The 17,405-nt window shown below is 41.4% G+C and overlaps 1 protein-coding gene across 1 annotated transcript; it reads right to left on the bottom strand.

Moving 5' to 3' along the window:
- Nucleotides 1–921: 921 nt before the first annotated feature.
- On the bottom strand, nt 922–16,771 carry AMD1 (adenosylmethionine decarboxylase 1). Its single transcript, XM_088522475.1, has 9 exons — nt 16,471–16,771; nt 7,469–7,555; nt 5,346–5,472; nt 4,742–4,844; nt 3,983–4,025; nt 3,740–3,884; nt 2,555–2,647; nt 2,313–2,468; nt 922–1,792 (listed from the first exon to the last, which is right to left on the bottom strand). The coding sequence occupies exons 1-9, from the start codon at nt 16,599–16,601 to the stop codon at nt 1,652–1,654; spliced, it is 1,026 nt and encodes a 341-aa protein (XP_088378601.1). The 5' UTR covers nt 16,602–16,771; the 3' UTR covers nt 922–1,651.
- Nucleotides 16,772–17,405: the final 634 nt, after the last annotated feature.

The following is a 17,405-nucleotide window of genomic DNA, read 5'->3' as shown; positions in this document are numbered from 1 at the left end:
AAAAGAAAATCAAAAATGTTCCAACCACTTGATTTCTAACCAAGCAGACTTCAGTTTAGAAGCACTGAAAAAGTGCTTCATTTATAAATACGGAAGGAACAAAATAACCATTGCGTCAACCCAGAAAGAGTCAAAACATTGCAAGGACAAGAAGATGAAAATCTCAGTTTTATAGTTATCAACTTGCTGGTCTCACAGCTGTTAAAATCCCCCAGTATTTGCAAACATAGCTGAAAGTTTGCCAGCTCTTCAAAGCCTGCATTTTAGTCAATACCCATTCAAAGTCACTTTAATCACACTTATTCATGTTCTATGAATAGCATTCTACTTCACTTCTGTCCAGGTGTCCCAGACAGTTCGTGTTCTACGCCTGCACTTAATGCCCTCAGGTCACAGTAAGAGGAACCACTGCATTAATTAGGAGGAAAAAACAGATGAAGTCACAACACTCAAATACAACATAAGTCACATGCACAACAATGTCACAGGACTGTCACAAGATAGAGGCATTAGTTTTGCTTGGAACAACAAAATGAAGTGACACTGGACCAGTTTAGAAGCAGTCTTTTTACAGTTGTAAGTGGCAGTTTTAAGTTTTACTGAGAAGAATCATAACACTCAACCTATCCAGCCTGGCAAACTCCACTCTTGCTAGATCTACCTGCCAGCACATAAGGGTAGCAGCTTTTTTTTCTTTCTTTTTCTTTTTTTTTTTTTGTCATATACATAAAAGGTGCCTAGGGAAAGATGCTTGGTGCCAATATTAATTTGCACTTTGCAAAGCTGTCACACAACTATGCCAAAGCACTTGTGCCCTGACTCAGCTCTCCCCCTTTCAATCTTGGGCCTTCTTCAAATTCTGCCATTGTGTAGCAATTTGATAGCTTGGGGGTATGGACAGATAAACAAGCACTAAGCTAAGATGAAATTTAACCTGCATGAGTATCTGTACCCAAGTTTAAGGGTGAAAGGCTGAAGCATTTGCCCAGTGCTACAGTATAGCTGAACAAACTCCTGGAAGCTTGGTAAGAGCATGTCAAAAGTCAGTGATTAAAAAAAGAAAACAACCACCACCTGTAGTAGCAAAACAATTTCTAACTGTAGTAAGTGAAAGAATTTTCTCCAACCATGAAAGCATTAATTAGGAATCAGTTTCATTAGAAATCATACAAGTTTGTCAAAAAAATGGTTTTAGACCAAAATCACAATATAGATGAAAAATACCAGTGACAATTTAACAGAACTGTCCCAGCAAGGAGGTTGAGGCTGAAATCTAATGAGGACGAAAGCCTTGTCTGTGGGGAATTTTTGGTGATACCTGGAGAAAAACTATGCTGTGTTTAATTCTACCTGAATCATTTTTACATGTGTTGTAAAGTTTTATACAGTAAGGTTTTTCTACATGCACTTCAATTTCACAGCAAGAGTGGCATAGAGTACCTAAACACAGAAGAGAGCATTCATGCAAGATATCTAACTCCTGGATATAATAATGCATACAATTCAAAATGGTTATACTATGATTACACCTAGGGCTTTCCACAACTATGAGGTGGTGGGAGTGGAAAGCATGGCCCCCTGAATCATCAACTAGAAAGCAACCACCACCTTCTATATGGGATCTCCTTTTGCGTTTTTTCTTCATTCTTAATCAACTGTGCTGTTGCTGGCGATTCTTTGTAAAACTGGTAAAAACAAAGTTGTAATCACTGAATTGGGCAATCTGGTGATCAAGACGTTTAAACCCTTCAATCTTCTGGGCAGAAGAAAACACTGTACGACACTTAGAGCTCTAGAAAATAAAAAGTGAAATTTAAGCTTTTTAAGCACAACATCGAGACAGAGAGACTAATGCAATAAACACTTATGTACTTTTGGGGAGTACTGTTACCATCATGCTCCAAATTCTTGAAAGTGCTGCAGGAAGTTTTAATCCCAAGCACTACAGCTTCTTAACTACTTCTTTTCTATCAGTTATTGGCTAGCAGCATCAGCATTAACAGCCATGCTTCTACAACTGACAGCTGTGGCCAAATCAATAAAAGACAAGGAACTGATGCCTATACAAATATTCAAATGACTTTCTATGAAGTTTAAGTTAGCCTATCTATCACATCTTAGTATTTTCAGTTTTTCTTGAGATCAGCCCCCACTCACATCCCCAAGGAGCTACCACCCAAATTTAGAGATAAACTAGAAAAAGTTGATGCCCAATTGAGAAGAATCTTTATCATCCCTTTTTTTTTTTTGTCTACTTGCAAACCTGACTTTGGGAGCTGACATGCTGACTTTTTGCATAACTACAAACTCACCTGGTTAACAAAGAGGGTTGTCACAAATTTTCCTGGCTTGAAAACCTCTACAACTTTTCTAATCAGATCATCATAAGAGGTTTGACTTATGTTTGTTTCAAAACTAACATAAGAAAACTCTGGTTCTGGAGTGATGTGAATAGTCCAATAAGTTCCCTGAAAAAAAGCAAAAAAGATAGTTAGCACTAATAATTAAATTTATTTTAAATTTAATACAAATATTCAATAAATGTAGAACTTACATCCGATTTCATCCCATTCATTGAATACCCACAAGGATTGAACATTGTAGCATCAATAACAGAACCTGGTATCAGGTCACGAATTCCACTCATCTGAAAGAGAAGTTAAAATTATAGCACTAAATTTATCATGCATCCTTGCACTTATGTCTATGGCCAACTCAAAGACAAAATGAACACAGATTTAAGAGACAGGACATCAGATTTCTTTTGATAGGAGGGAAGTCAATTTGATATCAACTTGTACCACTAAATAAGCTTGCTTGGCACTCTGTCACTCTGACAGAGTGCTCAGTTCTGTTGGTTACCAGATACTTCAGTATCTGGTCCAGAACCAGACTGCAAATCTTCTAGAGAGCACAGTTGTGAGTTTCTAATACATAATTGTTCTTGCAACTAAAGTCAGAGACAGCTTCTGTGCCAACCACTGTCCACAAGGTGAATGAAGGCTGTTTATATTTGCTATGGAGCATGAGCAGACATCCTTATACCCTTAAGAGTAATTCCAAGTGTTTTGATTTCCCATACCGTACTTGAGCTACAGCCAAAGCTTAACAGCTTTACAGAGAATCAAAGCATAGAGCAGGAAACAGGATGAGTCACTGTACTTGTCCATGAAATTTATTCACATAGAACAAACTTCTTGAAGTTGGACAAAAATGAAGTTTGTGAGGAAAGGAAACAAAACCAGGCCTATCAAGTTTTGCTTATACCTTAAAATGTCCCCTGACAACAAAAGTCACATTTCTCCTACAACCTAAACCATCAAAATGATTTAACCTCATCCCATGATTTAACCATCCATTTGATAATGAATGCAAAAGGAACAGAGTTATCCTCTGTATAAGTCTTGCTTTTTGTAATCTCCACCTTACCATGGAAATTATTAAAATGACTGAATTACTACTCCTTCATTTTCCAGAAGAGCAAACACCCAATCACTTAGGCATCGTTCCTTTCAACAGATTAAAGTAGAAACACAATAAATGCAAACTTATTTCCTCTTAACCTTCTGAAGTCAAGCACATTTTATCCCCTAAAACTCCAAAATGTCAATCTGACACTTTATTATGTCTTTTCTGCCACAAAAATCAAACTTATATTAAATGCTGAGCGAAGCATTTACCCACCCAATATCCACCCTCCTCCCCACCACCAAAAAAATAAGTCTTCAAGCAGACATACACGAGTGACATCATTTGCAGTAACACCATCTTTCATGTAGAACTGGTCCATAACTACTGGGTCAAGCTCACTCATCAGAATTTCCAGTGTCTGATCAGGCTGATTGGATATCCGACTCTCTGGGAAATCCAGGGTGTACAGGTACCTACAGAAAGCACAAGTGACTTCTGTAAATAAATACTAGCAGCAGCAGACTAAGTTGCACAGTATGGCCCAAAGATTTCCAAGTCCTCACATACATACCAGCAATCAGAATTCATACGTCCCATGCAATAAGCTGCTCCATCTGGTCAAAACAAAAAGGTCTCAAGTTAATACACCACAGCTGACCCTTTAAATATAAAACAAGGTCAATCCTTTACATAAAGACAAGTCACACAGAACATTTTAAGAGGTTCACTGATAACAGTTAATATCTGTACCAAGGAAGCAGGCATTTAACTTAAACTATTATGCCAGCTCAGACCCCTCCATGAAGACATTCAGATGATACCTTAACTATGCACAGATAGAATCACTAGCACCTCAGAAACTCAAGCATTTCTTTAAAAATTTCAGTAGGGATCTTTTTAAGATTTTGGGCATTTATTTCAAATCTTCCAGACTATTTCAATTTTTATATTATTTCAGATAATTTTTCTGACAAATACAAAGCTTCCTAAGTTTTTTCATTATTAATATACAAATTCATTATTTAGTACTGTGATTCCGAGCAGAATTCCACTGGACTCTGACTTATTTACCACATACCACAGAGTTGTGCAGACCACCTCTGTCAAGGTAAATTACGTGAAGCTTCATGTCGACAAAACAGTATCAAAATCCAGAAAACCACATGCAGTTTTTCATTCTTATGCTCCTGAAAACTGTGTTGGCAGTGAAGCTCTCAAGGACTGTGAAGTGGCCTTGCACTCAGAACACAGAGTGCACTACTTGCCACTTTTAGCTTCATACTAACACTTAACACAGCTATGCAACTGCACTGAAGTTTCACAGACTTACTTGGGAAAATTTCATTAAGAAACTCTACTTCTTCCTGGAAATTCCTATGTGGGTACTCCTGGTGGGAAGGCTTCATGAAATTCTTACGTGAATAAAAGAAGCTCTACAAAAAAAACAAAGCCACATACACCTTAGACATTGAAAATAGATACTAATTTTGAAGCCAAAAATCATACTAAATACTCATATCTTCTAGATATTTTCCAAAGTTTTCACAGGACTTTTTTCATGCTAAGAACCATGATCCCTGTAATTTATCATCCATTTCAGAGTCATATTGCTATACCTAGCTTAATTTGCAAGATGCAGATGCTTTCAAATTTGTTTTCCACAGGACATCACTAATAACTTCAGCACTGACAACCTGGGCAGATGGAAATCTTCTGCCCTTAAGTAGCATTATTCAGTGCAGTCACATTTGTAAATTCGCATATTTTAAGAGGCAAACTGAAAGCTACACCGTTGTATCACGGCAAAACATCTTATATACAATTTCTTACAGAAACCATAAACAAAGGAAGTATCAGAATTAGATGAGTGAATTCAAATAGCAATAAAACATTCTGTGCATTTTAAGGAAGATGTGGCATTTTTGGTACCTTACCTGAATTGAGTCGAACCCACTGTACTCCCTAGCAAGCTCCAACAGGGGAACCAGTGCTTGCAGTAAGAGGGTGGTACCACACGTCTTCAAAATGAAACGTCTCTTGGAGACAAACATGCTACTCTCACTATTAAAGAAAAAAAAGAAAAAAAGTGTTAACAATGAGATGTGTTTTCTATAAAGCAAATTATGAAAGAACAGTTAAGATCTTAGTTCTAATCCCAGCCAAATTTATTATTTTAAATGAACATTCAGACTGCAATACATGCACTTGCAAAGAGTGCCTATCAGATCAGTAAGTTCCAGCCAACACTGTCAAGTGTTGCTCTGATCTCACCTTCAAGACTATGGATACTTGGCACTTTTGAACTCCATTTCAACACATGCCTGACATGCATCTAACCCAGTTTTAAGTCAGATAATTGACGTAAGGCATCTGCCCTCACACTCAGGGGTCTATCAGCAACAATGCAAAATTTAGCGCAATTTTAAGGCAAGAACATAGTCCTGGCTCAACAAAAGGTTCAGCAGCAGCTGTACAGCTGTGGCTTAGCCTGCTGACCTTGCCTTTGAATGAAGGCACACACAAATCAACAGAAATCAGCTTAAAATAAACTAATTTCAGATTTTTCATCAGTGCAGAGAGAAGTTTAGCAGTAGCTGACAAGGAAAGCTGTTTGAACAGACACTTCGCACGCATTTTTAGTATGTTTCAGGCAATACTAGTAGTACACTGCATTCATTACAAAATTATTTTTGGTTTAAGAAAGAGCTTTCCATACTCTATTATTCTACAGTTAAAGCAAATTTTTCCTCTCTTCAGTGTATTGGATGAAGCCAAAGCTAGCAAGACAGCAGAACCAATCTCTACTATTCAGAGAATAAATAGCTGCTCTAACTGCAAGCATGATACTGCACAGCTAGCATGGCACAGGAAAGAGGGACTGCATGCTTTATATTACCTCAACCTATTCTAAAAACAAAAATGCTGTTAAGCAAGTATACAATGTAGACAAGCTCATAGTTTTCTTTGCTGCAGAACATGAGCTTAGGCATGACAACTTTCTCAGCTAAAAAAGCTGACGAGGGTTATCAACTTTCTTGCTACCCTCCTAAAGTCTCAGAACTGTACAGATGCTGGCTGAATCTTCTAGGCAAGCTGACCACTAGAGTGATAAATCAGCACCTCTCCATAGGAACAGGAATTATCACTAAAAGTTTAGAACTGCAGCAACATGATATGCCCCTATGCATTAGGCTTCATGCATACAGTCTTTTTTTGTAAATCAGATATTTAAATACTGATCTTCAATTCAGTGGTTAATACTGCATCCAGAAGACTTGTACACATGCTAAAATTTTCTCACCACATGGTGAGAAAAGGGAAAAGGGAAAGGTTATCTGATCTACTATATAGTTAACTAGTTACATTTCAGTTATGCTTAAATATGAAGCTTGGGGAAAACAGGATTCAGCAGGTTCAGTAGCTTGCTCTCACTTCAAGCTTGCCATCAAAAGCTTTCAAATACACAAAATATAGATATTTTTAAATATGAAGCAGAGAATGGCCATGTCTGTAAAGGTCACATAGAAAAAAGTCAAGACTTCTTTTGCCATATGAAAAAATATATGGCAAAAGCTCTCTGTCCAACTCTGCTGAATGAGACAACAGAATCCAAGGTCTCTGGAAAGCTATATTTACAGATGTCCTCAGCTTCAAGTTGCTCCATCTGATTATAATACTCAAGAGTATCAAAGCCAATCTATATGGCCTTTGCTGGTTTAAAATGATCTGCTGGGTTTCTTTTTTTGATTTTTTTTTTTTTTTAAAAACTCTTAATTGGGGAAAAATATCACAAGGCAAAATCTAACAATCTGTTAATAGGTCTTATGTATCAGATACAAAAACACTACAGCCCTTTTAATGAAGGACAAACATTGATAATTATGAAGACATTTCTATTATTGAAGAATGCAAGAGCATTATAATTAGCAGACCTTGCAAGCTGCAGTCATTTTAATGGAGCAGGATCTCCACAACCCAAGATTCTCAGCCAAATAGATCTCACATCAGTTCAGCTATTTTAGTTATTGAAGATTAAAGGAATAAGATACTGACTTACCTGAGTACATAAGCTTCCTGTTTGTCAGTTTTTGTCACACTTATGATCAAACAATGCACATTCTCCAGAAGTTTGTCCCACTCAATCCTGTAAAGAAGTTAAATCATGAGTCCAAACAGTTAGGATTTTGCCTAGGTAACTAAAGAAAATTCCGTTGCAAGACAATGTCATTTCCAAGTCAAACAATTCTCTTAATATTTGCATGACGTAGACTCTTCCAGCTTTCATCCACCACCAGCATCTCTGCTTCAGTGTCATGTCACATGAATGGTGAGGAGTATCAAGATGCACGGAAGACAACAGCCCCATTCCCACTCACTACACACTAAGTGTACGAAATGAAAACTTGGACAGTCAGCACTTGCCTTAAAGTTACTCTATTTCTTTATTGAATGGATCTATACTATAGTGTAATTTTCTAACTTATGGTACAGAATGAGGAGGTACCTGCTTCCTACAACGATCTAAACCAAATTCACCTTCTGCACACTAACTGTAAACTGCCTATTATAAATTCTGCATACAGAAAAACACTTTAATGTTTTGCAAATTGGGTTGAGTTTAGATTTACTCTGAATTTTCCTTAAAATTCTTGCTCCTACTTTAAAAGCTGCTTTGAAATAAATGACGGGTTAAGAAAATATAAGCTTTCTGCAGAACAGGTTAAAAGTATAGTCCAGACAGGTTTACAGCCCTTGCCCTCCCCTTTCATGTGCTCAAGTCAGAGAACTCTTCTCAAATTACCTGAAGACTTCATACAGGAACTGCCTCTCAATATATATTATTCAATTCCTAGCTCTCAATGGCAATCCTTAAATAATTACATTCTCAAAATCCATGGGTACAAACTGCCACAAACATACATGTCAAAAAACAAGCTTCTAAATGCAAGACAAAGTCCTAAATCTTACATGTACCAAAATAAAGGCAGAGGATTCTACAGCCAGGAAATAAAGGAAACAGTTCTACATTCCCAGCACCAAGTTATTAAGCTGGCCCAGCTCCCGATTTAAATTTCAGCCTAATCCTTCCTGACGGGTCAGCCCTGCCTTTATTTACACCACACCAGCTCTGCAGTTGTACTTCAGGCCAGAGCATTCAGTGTTAATCCTGTCGACAGGGTTCCTCTGGCACTTAAATGTGTATCCCCTTAGAAAACTGTCAGTTGACAAGAGTGAAACATAACTGCAAAAACGATGTTAAACTTATGCTCACTGTATAGCTTCCTTTTAGAGGAGAGAACCCATTGAAAAAAGTTTAATAACCCTGTGCATCTTGAAATCCATCATCGTTAAGAGTACAACTGAACAAGTTTCTATAAACTCTGAATGGTACATCTGGGTACTAAAAAGCAAAATGAGTTTCTCCCCATCAGCCCAATCAGTGAACCTTGATGAAGTATTTTTCTAAAAGTACAGAGATCTTTATGTTTTGCCCTGGATATTTTTAAACAACAAGTCTCAAGACAATTGTTCCATAAAAGCATGACAGCATAGACCACTGAAACCAGAACACCAAGATGAGCAGTTTTTAAAAAAAATACACCTGCTTTAATAAAGCCTCAGACTTATTCAGCTGTACACTTCTGCCATGGGCTGTGCTTAACACTCACTGTCTCTGATACTCAAGTACACATGAAAACAAAAAAGCATATGCTCATCTTTTCATGTTTATCAGGATTTTCCAGAGAAACAGACAATCTGAAATTCTAAAATGATTTCATTAAGTATTCCTAGGCAGGCAGGCATTTTGGTGATAAGGGGACAGAACAGGGACTTCGGTTTTCTCTGGAAACTAGAGCACACCTGCAAAAATTTGTCAGCTTTAGGATTTCTCCTTTAACATTCTATTGGATTCCTCTTCTGATCAGAACTAGGTAACACGCTAATCGTGTTTGATATGGAGTAACTAATTCCCTGACATCACTCACCACTGACAGTAATCTGCCATTAAAGAATTACACTATTTATAAAGCATTTCTCAAAGCTGAGGCAGAATTCCCTTATACTGCCAAATGCTAAGCTGCAGTAGTCCATTTGTTTATTACTACTGATTTTGCACTTGTCCTTTAACAAGTACAAAATGAAGCGATTGCAACCATCTAGGCATTGCAAGAGCATGTGCAGTATCTGTTCTTTACAGGCTTCTTATCTGGACAGATATCGGAAACTCCAGCACTACAGGAAAGTCTTCCACACAAGCATTATTGTACTGCAGGACTGGATGTCTCAGTCTAAGCTTGCCATGAAAGTGAATAGAGGAAGAAGCAGCAATTTTGGTGTTCCATTAGTCTAGCAGTGAGGGATGAGTACAGCTTATTACTTGCACTACAGCACAGCACGTTAAGTCAAAGGCTATACAAAACAAGGCTCTAGCTATGCTTATTAGTATTAGAGATGGTATTTAGGTATGTGGCTGTAGCCTGCAATTACAGAAGACCTAGAAGAAGCACAGAAAACAGAAACATAAAAAGGCCAGTGGCATGCTGGGCCAACCAAGAACAAGACACTAGCAACCAAAGAGATCAAACAACTATATTAAAAAAAAAACACATCGATGTAAACAATTAACACTCTGAGAAACGTAACTCTGTTTAGGCTGCATACAGCCTCTTGTATAACTTTATGTAAAGATAGCTGACAAGACTGTAGTAATCAAGTTATCTTGCATTACATTACACACAGTTTAGACAACACATTGGCAGCTAGATAAACTGACTTCAGCAGTATCTGTAGAATGCACAAGGATTACACACCCCATGTGCTCTGAGCAAAGACATACAGACGTATCTGCATTTGCCTTATCTCAAACATAGGAAATCTCCAGGGATATATACACAGCCTTGAATTATGAAAAATACCTGAATGGAAAAACTGCATTCACAGAAATGATTCCAAGCAGTACTTCCTGTAAAACAGTTTACCTGCAAGAAAAATAGTCCCTGGCTAAAGAGAATCCTTCCCCCACACAGCATGACACCAAATTACTTCATCAATGGCACAGACAAGTCCTTTTAACTTTGTTGCAATTGCATCATTACACAGAGAGCACTGTGCTCCCATCTTTGGTGCCTGACAAAAAACAGGTATTCTTAAAGACTTCTTATATCAAAGGACAAAACATACCTGACACCCAAGACACTTAAGGAAGCACAAGCCCTTTTGGGAACATCAGGGCTTAGGAACATGCAGGCAACATTAGGGCAAGTTAAGACATTATGTTTTGTATGTGAAGACTTTATATACCTGTCATTAGAGTTTCATCTACTTTTGCAGTAGGCTGTAAAAACTTGACAGCCCCAATAATTTTGCAGATATTGCAGTCAAACCTTATTTTCAAAAACCATTTTTACCTCTTCTGATTATGTAGCAGTAGGACGAAATACTGAAAATTACAACTGTTACAAGCACACAAGCTGATATTCAATTAGTTTTGAACTTGTTTGCAAAAAATCTTATTTCTAAAAATGAGTTTTGGTAAGGGGAACATTTCAGTTCTTATATATAATTGATGCACTCCAGATTTTCCCCTCCATAAAAGCTCTGCAAATATAGAATAAAAGAAGCCCTTATCTTGGCACAATGCTTCCCACTCCCCTTGCAAGTTCCAGGCAGCAGCTCTACCCATGGCTTTTGCCTGAAGAATTACAGGCATGAGAGTAGAACATGGCTTGTGGCCAGGCCTCCTTGTACCTCCACTGTAAGAAAATATGCAGTAACACTGCTTCAGTTTTAAGAGCAAGAGAAAAAGAGGAGAGGCGAGGGGCAGAGGAAGAGACACCAAGGCGCAGCAAGTGCTGACTGAGGCTATACAGTACAGGACAAATCAACTATTTCCAGGACTTGTATCAGATCTGACTGTATCTGTGCCTAGAAGTTTTAACCCAGCACAGGCAGATAATGTCCTACTGGTGTCTTTCCATACTGTGCATTACTGCATTGTTTTTATTCTCCTTCTCATTATGGTCCATATAATATATATAAATAGGAAGCAAATTAAAAAGCAAGCTTATTTTAAGAACAGGTTTCAATATGAATTCTTGAACAAGCTCATAGACTCTTATGTTCTGGAATCATTAGCCTGTACTTCTGCACCTTCAAGGTAAGCTTAAGACTTGACACTGCAAATGCATAGTCACAGTGCCAGCTGAAGGAATGAAGTAGCTTATTTTACTGGGGGAGTAGCAACTGCACTACCTAGTCACTACTGGAAGTGACTTGGAAGGAGTTTTGAGGTATTTCAGTTAAACTCAAGCATAACATTCCTAAACAAGAGGATAAGGCATCAAGTTACATGAGTTACATGCAGACAATCCATAAAAAAACAGACCAGATATAACACTGAATTTATTCATAAATTTATTATGTCACAAAAACAGATCAGAAAAAAGTTTCAGTTCAAGAAGATAATTTAACTTTTTTTATTTTAAGGAGTAAAGTCTTAGCAGGTTGGGCAAATAATACTGCTGCTTTTAAAAGTGTTAAGGAGTAGGCTTCATTTTAAAGCAGAACAAGCTCTCAGGAAATGTGGAAACATCTGCGAAAGTGATTTATCCAAGCTTTATTGTCCAAGATATTGACAATATTCCACCTGAAGATTAAAGTTATTTCATACCTAATTTGAGATTGTCTCTAGCTTTGGAAGCATCTCAACAACCAGAAACAAGCTTAACTGATTCTAGACTTCAAATGTACTTCAGTAATCAGGTGGTGTAAAACATGACAATCATAAAAGCAGTTGTCTATCCTCGTACATGAAGATGAACCTCCACATTTCTTCGAGACAAAATTACACATCTGCTTTTCTAATCATTCTCACCCTTTAAAACCTTTCTGTTCAGAAAGTAGTAGCATGTTATTTGAAGTGTGTTGGCTTTCACTTAGAGCAACTGTGGGAGTCTCACTAGAACTGAGAACTTAAAAGCAACCATTTATTCTGATCAACAGCTTTTCACAAGTCAAGGTTGTGCAGAATTTGTTACCAAAGGAGGCAACTAGGGATTGATCAGTAATGAAAACTAAAAAACCAGACAAATACAGAAATCCTGGTTTCCATTTCAAAATACCATTACACATTTGTATCTGCCTATTTATTTACCAAAAAGTATTCACAAAGGAATACCCTTAGTCAGTAAGTAAAGATCTCTGTATGAATCACATCAAGCAAGCAGTATCTTTACGACTACTCTACTAGTAAAAAAGTACTGGAATTTGTATAAAAGTGCATTTGAACAATATTCTGCAGTTTTACAGTAAGTAGGCAAAAAAGTGCAAGGACACATTACTTAAAACTACTCCAACCATATGACTACAATTTTACATAGTACTTTCAGCTTCCTCTAAAGATATTGTATAAGGTCACATTTGTTCTGCACACAAAAGAAAAAGTTAATGTTTCCAGTACCTCCCCCCCACCTTTTACACTTAAAGCTATTTCTAAGCAAGCATGATTTACATGTGAACATAGTGAGAAGCACTGAAGTTAAAGCTGATGTTTTTAAGGCCATAAAAAAGTTAATTTCACTTTGGAATATGAGCAGAATAGGCATCTTCAGACACTTGCTGCTTTCAACTCCAAGACCTTTGGCAGAACTATTTAATAAATGAACAAAGAGCTCAAATCTCAGCAGCTAAGCAGAACCTGTGCTGGGACCTTTACTGAAAGTATTAAGAACACAATATACATCTTTTTTGATACTTTATCCAAATAATTTTCTGGAAAGCAGGCTTGGCAATAGTTGCAAGGAGTCAAGTCTAATACCTGAAGTTTTTCCCAAGTTACCAAGGTTATCTTAAAGAGCCTTTAAAATACCTAATCCCTAGTAAAGCACGTGAAACATGAAAAGTTTTAGTTCTGAACACCAGCTTAAATCATTCAGCAGATGAATGACTAGCATTTCACTACCAAGCAGGTATTACAAAAGGCAAGCTGAACTGGTTTGCAACTTGACTCTAAATTCATGATTGTTCTGCCATTTCAGCTTTGATTTTAAATGCTGCTCAACATAAACTAGCTTATTCAACTGCCTTTATGTAATAAGCATAGTGGAATATATTGCACTCAAAGTTCAAAACAAACAGAAAAATCTTAGTTCTCATCTATCCTGCCGTAGTGGCAACAACAGTTTAACTCTGTTTAGAAAAGTTCATTTCATGTTAGCAACATAAATACTGCAATATTTATTTCTGAATAACTTGAAGGTTAACAACAACTTTCAGATGTATCACACCCTCCCACCCAAATTAGGCACCTCCAATTAAAGTCTTGCATTAAGACCCAATTAACACAAGGCCTTCAAAGCTTGCTCACAGCTCTGAAACCGTGTTAAAGACCCCATGTTTAATGGTTAACAGTTTGCATCTACCCCATTAAAACTTTTACAGCCATATCTAAGCCTTGTAAAGGAACTTGCTGCAGTACCTGCCTTACAATTCCATTAAATACTATTAAGTAGTTGGAAAATAAATTTGCTGCTTTGTAAATATGGGTCCAATCTAACAAGCAGAGCACCAGACCGTGAATGTGTCATCAAGGAAAGCATCTGCAGAACAAAATTGCTAAACAAAGTTCTGTATATTCAAACACAAAGATATGAATGCAAAGTCAAATGAACATTTTTGGAATCATTCTTTAAACAAGCCACACATGACAGGAATCCTCAACAGCCTACATACCATTTCAGCAGCAATTCGCTCTTACAGGATTGCCTGGACATTAACTAAGCAAGTTCTTACCTAGTGGTTTAGTAGATACCACAAGTCAGTGAACTGTGTTATCACATCCAATCATTTCCAAATTAAGCACATTCATCAAAAAGGTCTAGGAAGCTTCCTAAGTCAGAAAGTTATGAATAAACTACTTCATTACAAGAGCAGGTTTGAGCTAAACACATTCTGCAGCGCTTCTGGCATTGCAGAAACACAGCTTCACCCACGTGTGAACTAGTCTTGCATGTGCTCTGCCAGTTCTTTGTCAGGGGATATTCATTGTTTCAATAAAGAAAAATCATCTGCCCACTTATTAGGGGGTTAGACATGCAAAAATCTTAATTTCAATACGCACATAGTAGATCTGCTGAGAAATATCAAAATAAAGTAGCATATGCTAAGCATGTTGTTAAGTGAAGAAGCTATCATTACCACATATTACATGCTCCCCTCCATGCTGCCTTTCAGACAGGCATCCCCTCAGAGTAGGGCTGCTTTACTCTGACCAAAGACCACTGGATAACACTGATATACACAGGAAGATCTGAATACTCAAACACCAAATCCCAGGTGCCATCTGAATATGAAGACTTGTACAATTTACTGTACTCAAAATATGACTATATAAGTATACCCTTCAAATTTGCCTTCTATGTCTTGGCAGGTCTACTTTCTCCAAATACATCAACATACTAAAATCTACATACCAATCTTGTCCTCCTTACAAATTTACAGTTTACACACAGCTCACAAGCAGACCGTTTCAACTTTCAAGTCTGCAGCTACCTTCCTCCCTCTTCTCCCCGCCCTCCCCTCCAGCAACATACATCCTTTTAGGTACATCTACAATCGAGTTCCCTTTTACAAGTCAGAAGTACATTTATGCATCTGGCCAGACGACTGCCTCCCTCCAAAGCAAACAGTACTACTGTGTCGTTACAGCAAGCTGTAATAAAAAACGTGTCTTGCATCTTTTAAACGCATGGTGGGCATGGCCGATACATGCCCTGGCAGGTCGCTGTCACACAGTGCGCGCCAAGACGAGGCAGCCGTAGGAGGATGAAGCCCCCGCTCTCCCGCACAGAGGACAGAGTTAGAGACACGTGTGCGCTCGCAGCTCCGCGGGCCTCGGGCCTTTCCTCCTGCCTGGGTGGTAGCGAAAGAGGCGCCAGCACATTCTTCAGATGCCCATTGGGGGCCAGGCGCGGCCCTCCCCCTCGCGGCGCCCGGCGCTCATTGGCCTCGGCTTCTCAATGGGAGGAAAAAAAGGAAGCAGCGCGAGCTGGGAGCGGAGCCAGGAACCTCACGTGGAAAGCGCCGCTCCAGCCACACGCTGCGGGAGGAGGGGGCCTTTCCCCCATCGCCCGCCTCATTCCCGTGCCCACCGCGCCGCGGGGAAAGGACTCCCGTGTCCCAGGGGCCTCCCCGCGGGAACCTGTTCGGCTACACGCTGTCGCAGAGCCGGCCGCGTGAGGGAACCACCAATCCTCAGCCTGAAGGAAAAGGGCAGGATCGCATCCCAGCTTCCACGAACCGGGAATAGGGTCCCCCCCACCCCCCCCACACACACTCTGTCTGCCGGTCGCCCGTAAGCCAGGGTTTTTTGAGCCGCTTTTCCCCGCACGTCCCTCGCGTTCCTCCTCCCTAGGCCGGCGGGAAGCGGCAGCCCTGCCCCCCCTAAAAGGGCTCGCAGCGCTACAAGACGCCAGCCTGGAGCCGCAGCAAGCCCAGCGGGGCTCGGCGCAGAGGAGAGGGCGCCGCTGCGACACTCCCCGCGCCGCCACATGTTGCCGGCAGGGACCGCGCGGCGCCGCACGTGGAACGGCCTCCGCGCAGCGCCCTCCGCGGCCGGGCCGCACGGCAGGCAGGGTCGTCGCCTCGGTGGCCGGCCCCGCCGCCCGCGTGGGGCCGCGGAGGGCAGGGGAAGGTCAACCCCCCCTTCCCGCGCCGCATGGCAGAGGGGCTGTCACGGAAGCCACGGCGAGAAAAGGGCGGCCCCGCGCGGGCCGGGCCCGCCTCGCTCGCTCGCGCGCGCGCCCGTTGCCACCAACCGCCGGAGCCCGCCCGGAACCAGCCCGCGCGCGGCCATTACCCGGCGGCCGCCCCCCCGCCACCACGCCCGGCCTCGCGTGCGCCGGCCATTCACCAGCGGCCGTTAGCGGCAGCTCCCTTCTCCCCCCACCGCCCCGCGGCCGTTAACGGCTGCTCCCTTCTCTCCCACCACGGCCCCACGCCGCCGGCCGTTAGCGGCGGCTCCCTTCTCTTCTCCCCCCAGCCCGCCGGCCGTTACCGGACCTGGGTATGGTGCGTAGGTCGCCGGAGCCCTTGCTCTGGTGCGGCTCCTGCTGCGCGGGCTGCTGCCGGGCGAACCACACCTCCAACAGCTTCTCGGTCCCTTCGAAGAAGTGTGCACCGTTTTCCTTCATGGTGAGACAACTCGGCAACCAACAACCACAGAAATTAACGACAACCAAACTACCGCCCCCGGCCGCTACCGTCTGCTGCTGCTGCACGGGCCGCGCTGCCGCCGCCGGGTCCCAGTCCGTCCCGGGCGGGTTTCACCTTCTGAAGGTTTTTTTTTTTTTCTTAATATTAATTAAAAAAAGGAAAAAAAAAAAAAAGGAGGAATTAAAGGAAAAAAAATTAAACCAGCAAAACCACCCGGAGTGCGTGGCGGCGGGTGCAGCGTGAGCGTGTGTGAGAGGGTTACAGTCCGAACGAGGGTGCGGGCGGGCAGGCGATGCGGTTCGGTTCCTTGTAGTCCGTGTGTTCCCCTGTTACAGAGAAGAGCGTTGAGCGAGCGCTAGCTAATGTCGCCGGCCATACTGTGTAAGCGAGGGGGACAGCGCACGCAGCCGCTTTTATAGCCGCGGCGCTCCGCGCTCTCCCATTGGCCCGCCGCCGCTCGGGCCCGCCTCTGCCTGCGGGTGATTGGAGGAGGCTGACGCCCGTCAGGGGACATGCCGGTTCCTCCGGCCCTACCCACTGCAGCCCGCCCAGAGCGCGCGCGGGTGGCGGAGCCGGAGCGGGAGCCCGGGCTCGGGATACGGCGGGGGGCAGCGAGCGAGGGGGAGCCTGAGGGGACAGCAGGGCCGGGCCGGGCCGGGCCGGGGGGAGAGGCGGGGAAGAAAACGCCGGAGCAACTGTGCGCATAGCGGGAGCATATACGAAAATAAAACCAATTTTTCTAGCCTATGCTGCAATAGCGTCTGTGCCTCTGCTTTTTATTT

This window comes from Tinamus guttatus, unplaced genomic scaffold (genome assembly GCF_059628265.1).
Source record: "Tinamus guttatus ecotype Peru unplaced genomic scaffold, ASM5962826v1 Tinamus_guttatus_pri_ptg000010l, whole genome shotgun sequence".
NCBI classification, from domain to species: domain Eukaryota; kingdom Metazoa; phylum Chordata; class Aves; order Tinamiformes; family Tinamidae; genus Tinamus; species Tinamus guttatus.
This window is presented reverse-complemented; position numbering and strand designations above follow the sequence as displayed.